Consider the following 6,971-nt stretch of genomic DNA (forward strand, 5'->3'; position numbering starts at 1 on the left):
AAGAAAGTATAACAGTGTAACAAAATATACGGCACACCAGTGTAAGCAATCACTTTGCATCAAGTTCCTTCAACAAAAAACTTTCTTTACTGTATTCGTAATTCTATAACGTTAATAGTGTTTAATGGAGGAAATGTCCAAAGAAAAGACATAAAGGTATGTCCGGAAAATAATGTCACAAGTTTACAAAAATGAAAAACAAACATTTATTTACATAATACTAATACCTGTAAATTTAAATATATATATATATATATATATATATATATATATATATATATATATATATATATATATATATATATATATATATAAATTGTCCTCCTGCGTCGTTATAATTTTGCTAGCGGGATTTCCCATCTGCAAAGGCATACTGGAAGGCCTATTCACGAAGTGCGTTTAAAGCCACTTCACAAGCTGTTTTTATGTCGTCAATTGTTCTGTAATGATGTCCTTTGAGAGGGAATTTCAAACGAGGAAGCCACAAAAAAGGTTGTTGAGGCCAAGCCGGGATTGTAGGGTGGCTGGAGCAGTCTTGTCAAGTTTGATTTGGCCAGGTAGCTGGTCACTAGGGAGTTCTACAAGAGACAAAACAGAGAGTTACGAAATCGCCCGTCCTTTATCTCCGAGAGCTCAGAGAAACTGAGCAAGCACTCGCTCGGTAGTTAACTTAGACAACCATCGATCCCGGCAGACAGTGTGAGCTACAACCTACAGTTGCTTCACAATAAAGTGTATGACGTTACTTTCCGGGAGGCCTTTATAAAATCGAAAACTCTCATTAAACTGAACAAATTCCATGTTCCAAAGTAAATTCTGACACAAAGTTCTAGAGAAAATTGAGAAAAATGAATTTTATGACGCTAAAAGTATGTCGTGATGTGATGTAGTAGATAGCTTTATTCTCCTGAAATAGATTATTTCTTAATGTATGTATTGTACAGGATTTTTGAGAAGTAAACTATCCGTACCCCTATGTTGAGTATCACAGAGCCAATGCTAGTGTAATTTCAGTTTATTTACTTAGTTAATACTATCGTTGAGTACTTACATATATAAACTAAATGTTCGGTGCCCCTGTAGATAATGTATCGTGCTGTACACATAGATGCAAGCGTCTCAATTTCCTCCTTAACATGTTGTGGATCATCTGAAGAGTTATCATTCGAAAAGGTTCCCCCACGCTTTCGCGCAATTCTTCACTTACCCTCTACCGACAGTGAGAGTAGGGGCGCCCGAAAAAAATTTTAAGGGGGGGGGCATCTCTATGGTTGCTATATAACGTCTGGCATTTTTGGTATTTAAAATACGTGGTTTGCTATATTACGTATACATTTTGTGAGCCAGAGGGGGGCCCGGGCCCCACCCTGCCCCCACCTTCGGGCGCCCATGAGTGAGAGACATGTTATTTGATTATTTCCCACAATAGGTTGTCACATGTTGTAAGGTCCGGGCTTTGTAGGGGCCATTCGAATGACCTGAAAATTTGTTCGTTAAGGGAATCAAGCTGGCAAACAGTACCAGCTTTCCCCTAAGTGAGCAATGGATAACCCATTTTGCATATGGGGCAATATTTTTTTCCTCTCTTATTTTTCAGATATAACATTGAAACTTCGTACAGTTATTACACATAGTATGTAGTATGTTTGAGATTTTTGGGGCTCCTTTGGTTGACACAGGTGCCGGGGGAAAAAGGTTTTTTGGAACGGGGCCCAAAATCGGGGGGAAAAGGTTTTTTGACAAAAATTTCCCTTTTCGTGAATTTTCTCCACTATGGTACATGCTAGAGTCATGAGAGTGGTACCGTTTGAAAGACTGGTTCATGCCAAAGAAAACGAGGTACAATTAATGTTCCCACAATGAACAATCTTGATGATGATGATGATAGTATAGAAATTCACTAAAAAGATATTATCAAGGGAAAATATGTAAATCGGCTGTAGCATCAAAACTAGTTATTCCAGGGCCAGTCTTTGTATCTCATTATTTTCACCATAAAGCAAAGTTTTTAGTAGCATTTGCATGATCGTATCCTATACCAAAGGGGAGATATTCGCGATAAAAAAGGGATTTAAAAAAAAGGGATTTCCCACTTTGAGCAGAAATTTCCCGCATTTGGTACACTATAGATGATTGAGCGAAAGTCTACAAAATACCTCAAAAAAGCCATCATTTAAAAGGGTTAAGCGTCTTTTTACGTTCATTACGCGGCCTGTCGTTGACACATCCTAAAGTAAACGCTCCCAATCAACCAAAGTTGCTTTATGAGATGGGATTTTGTCAAAGCAATCTCTAAACACGGTCTTTACCAGCGTCATTGTTTGAACTGTATGTGGTCCTTCATGCAATCACATACACGTATGTTAATAACCGTTCCTTAACCCTCTAACTGCAACCATTCATATCAGCCATGGCTTCGCAACTGAAATGTCGATACCAGACGAGACAACGCTTGAAAGCAGGGATATCTAACATTGTTGATTGTGGCTATGAAAGCAGGGTTACCATACCACAAATAAAATTGCAATCACATCGTTCTCAGTAATACCGGTACTCAAATCAGAGGTACGGGGATTTCTCGGACACTCTTATGTGAAAAATTAAATTATAGATTATAGATCAAGTAACAGATGGTTTATGTGTTATATTGTTGTTTGTTTTCTTTTAACAGTGGCACACAGTCTTAACAGTGACACACACACTTCTAACAGTGACGCATATAAACCTAATTGAGACGCAAATATATATATATATATATATATATATATATATATATATATATATATATATATATATCAGCGGCGGTTTCTCTTAATGTTTGCATGTTTGTACAAACCTCCTTCCAATATTTTCAATTTTTATTTGTGCTAAATCACTTTTCGTTTTATTGTCAACATAATCTTTCCTTAAAGAAGTGCGTTTCAAATGGGGTTGTCTAATAGCTTTCTGCTTGCGAGTTTGACAAGCTCCCCAGCTTGGCTACTGCGGGGGTTGCGAGGTGCAAGGATTCTTATAGTGCCTCATAAGGATCTACTATGTTTGCAGATCGTTTACAAACAATTCTACCAACAAACACAAGTTTTCCAAAACGAAACGCTTTGGAACGGGAAATTCTCCACCATCCCTCCCCCTGCAATATTGGTTGACACGGTTCTCGCCTGAAAGGGAATAGTCCGCTCCTCCAAGTCGCATAGAGGAAAAAAAAAGAAAAAAACTTGTGCCTTGCCTAAATGCGAGATTGCCAAGTGCTCATAACTATTGGTTCTGTCAACCAAGTAAGATAAAGGCAGCTATGAAGACAGTAAAGGCGACCCCGTGCAGAGTGAAGATAGATTGAGGGTGTCAATATTTAATACACTTGTATCTGAATGAGTAGAAATTTGGCAGCTTAGACAGAATATTTTCCTTTTTGGAGAGCAAAAAAAAAGAGCGTTAATTGGAGGAGGGGATGAGATTTTAAAGCGGACTGCAAGCCCTCAACTAACCAATGTCCTCGCAGAAACAATGTAGAACATACGGAACGAAACCCTTGTCCTTTTTTACTTCCCCCTTCCGCCTACTAGCACCCACGCCTTTGGCTGCTTAAATAAGGGCTAACACCCCTCTTACTAAAAGGTCTTTGAGGGGGAGTATTTCGATGGTTTCTTTTAACGCAAAATAAATCACACTGGAAAAAATCTTTTATTTAGAGTCGGACGGGAGTATGTTCACGAAGCTGCTAGTGAGATCGAATTGTCGAATCTGTTCGTAGTGTTGTGTGTTTGTGTATGTGTGTGTGTGTGCGTGTACCGGTCTTTGTTGTTCATTGGAACATGATTGCTGTGATTGCATAATTATGTCTGTCCCTTATATACGTGAAGTAACAATGAATTCTGTAACGTCTCTGTTAAATGAGCCGTTTTCAAAAAGAAGTTTAGAAGCAAAGCTGCTTGTGAAAAACATCGGAAAGCCGAGTCCGACTCTCAATATAACACAAGTAATAAGAAGTGCGAAACGAACATTTACAAGGAAGTTTAATCCAAATTTGTACGAACAGCATAAGTGGTTATGTGGATGTGAAATTAAAAATGCTTTGTTTTGTTTTCCGTGTTTGTTGTTCGGGGCAGGGGAAGATGCGTGGAGTAAAAAAGGTGTTGTGGATATCCAGCATCTGCACGACAAAATAAAAAAAAAACATGAAAATTCGTCAGCCCATATAAAACACGTTCTTAATCTAACTGTGTTGGGAAATGTGAATATTGCTGCTCAACTGGATGCTGGTTATAGGCTGTCCATTCAGAACCACAATCAAAAAGTGACGCAAAACAGGTACGTGCTCAATATAATTATCAATTGCATTCGGTTTTGTGGCGCCTTCGAACTGGCTTTAAGAGGGCATGATAAACAGACTCTTCTTCAAATCCTGGCGTATTTCGTGGATTAATTAATTTTAGTGCTGAACTTGACAGCGCTCTCAAAAGTCATTTAGAAAGCGCAACAGTTTTTAAGGGTACCTCAAAAATTATACAAAATGAGCTTCTACACTGCATGCTTGAAGTATGCCATGAAGAAATCGCTCAGAAAATAAGAGAGGCGGAATTTTTATCTGTCATAGCAGATGAAACAAGTGACGTAGCTAACGTATTTCAAATGGTGATTGTCTACAGGTACATTGTCAATGGCAAACCAGTGGAACGATTTTGGAACTTCGTCACTCCCTCTAAACACGACGCTCGAACTTTGGCTTCTTGTATTATTGAAGAAGTTGGTCTCCACGTGGTAAATAATAAAGAGAAGTTGATATCACAAACATACGACGGTGCTGCAGTAATGAGTGGTTCTTCTGGTGGTGTACAGGCTATTGTGAAAAAAAGATTATCCAAGTGCTGCTTACGTTCACTGTCATGCTCATCAACTCAATTTGATTATGTTAAATGCAGCGTCGACTAATAGAAACGTCAAGATTTTCTTTGCAAATCTACAGGGTATTTGTACTTTCTTTTCAAATTCTCCACAGCGGACATCTATATTGGACGACACAGTAAGAAAGCGGTTGCCACGATCTGTTCCAACGAGATGGAATTTTAATTTGCGGAGTGTGAACACTGTTTATGAATATAGGGAAGAGCTGATTAGGTGCTTCGAAACAATCCAAAATACAGACTTGAATAATAGTACCATCGACCAAGCATCCCGTCATATTGAAACTTTACAAAGGGAAAGTTTCAACTTTTGGCTGTCAGTTTTTCATTCTATAATGCCTCACGTCGACATCTTATACAATCAATTGCAGAAACGAGACATTGATGCTGTTTACGTCAGAGAGATTCTCCAGTCTTTTGAGCGAAAGATATTGGAAGTCCGAGAGAATATTGGTGACGTTGAATGTGAACCACCTGAGAAAAGGAGAAAATACATTTCCGCGTGGAAAAGAGAAGCGAAAGAGGTGTGTGATGTTATTGTTTGCCAGGCCAAAAACAGATTTAGCTTCAGTGGACACCTTACTGCAGCCTCTCTGGTTACCCCCAACAACTTTTTGAAGTACAACACACATTTCCCTGACGAACAGTTGCAAGTGACATGTGACGCGTATCCTTGCTTAGATGGTGTAATTTACGGTATGCAAGAGTTCAGAGCAATGTCTGGTGCTCTCTGTTTATTAGATTTCATTTGCGAAAATAATTTGTCATCAACGTTTAGTGAATGTAAAAAACTTCTAAAAATTATCGTTACAATTCCAATGACAACATCAGAAGCAGAACGTTGCTTTAGCACATTGAAACGTGTGAAAACATTTCTGAGAAATTCGATGTCTCAGGAAAAGTTATCTGCTCTTGCAATGCTATCAATTGAAAGAGACTTTATTATGGGAATCAAGGACTTCAATAACAAAGTTATTGAAAAGTTTGCCAGAAGCAAAGAAAGAAGAATGGATTTTCTCTACAAGTAAGGTAAATATTTTTATTTTCTTTACCCTAAATTTTCTATTTATTAATTAAGAAATACTTAGTACTTTTCTCATTACTAAATCTTTGGGTCATGAATCGCCACTAACCTAGCCTGTGCTCTATTACTATTATTTATAATAATATTAATAATAATGAAAAATACGAGGTCATGAGTGGTCCAAAAGTAGGTATACAGTACCGTACTGATCAGCTCATTGCATTTAATATCATTTCTTATTGTTATCCATCAGATAGACTTAGTTTCTTTATTATTTGTTCTTAATGTATTTTACTTATATCTTAAGCTCAGAAGAGCCGGAGCAAATAAACCCATAAACTAGAATGTTATACTTGATCAATGCAGGGGTATATATCTACTTTTGGGCCACCCTGTATTGTGCACCACCTAAAATTCAAAGCACGAGCCGCCACTGATATATATATATATATATATATATATATATATATATATATATATATATATATATATATATATATATATGCTGTAACTTATCATTCATTTAGAACAACATATTTAAGCTACAAAGAACGGACTTTAGATTCGGTATCAAACATTTCTATTTACTAGGAGTTTGTAACATGGCCTGTTTGTCCGTGAGGTTGCCAGAAATCTCTTTGAAAAGAACTTGGGCTAGATTCTATTTTATACTGAGTGTCAACATTTCAAATAACCAGCGTGACGTTACTAAGCACGTTTCGAAATACACGATAATATTGTATTTAATAGTTTGTAAACATGTTTTAGAGATTCTAGTATTATTTTATCGCTTTCAATGTCATAAAAAAACACGCTACTGGATTTGAACCTGTGATAATCACTTAAAAATTATTTTAGACAGCCTGTAGTACCAATATTGCATATCACTATTCAGTAGAAACAACTGAAATTAGTAAAAAGTCTTTAAGATTCACGTAATTTCATGGTTCACTTTTCCTTTGTTCATTTAATGTATTGTGAGGTTCCAACAGGAGAATGCAATGCAAAATATACCATTAATGTTTTAGTGTTCCAACTACCTGTGT

General features: G+C 37.1%; 1 protein-coding gene across 1 annotated transcript; it reads left to right on the forward strand.

Annotated features, from left to right (window-relative positions):
- Window positions 1-4,906: 4,906 nt before the first annotated feature.
- On the forward strand, window positions 4,907-5,929 carry LOC145678266 (zinc finger MYM-type protein 1-like). The gene has a single exon (XM_081748297.1). It carries the CDS (start codon window positions 4,907-4,909, stop codon window positions 5,927-5,929), a length of 1,023 nt encoding a protein of 340 aa, XP_081604423.1.
- Window positions 5,930-6,971: the final 1,042 nt, after the last annotated feature.

Source organism: Thermobia domestica, unplaced genomic scaffold (genome assembly GCF_964235325.1).
Source record: "Thermobia domestica unplaced genomic scaffold, izTheDome1.hap1.1 HAP1_SCAFFOLD_2258, whole genome shotgun sequence".
In the NCBI taxonomy this organism is placed as follows: Eukaryota; Metazoa; Arthropoda; class Insecta; order Zygentoma; family Lepismatidae; genus Thermobia; species Thermobia domestica.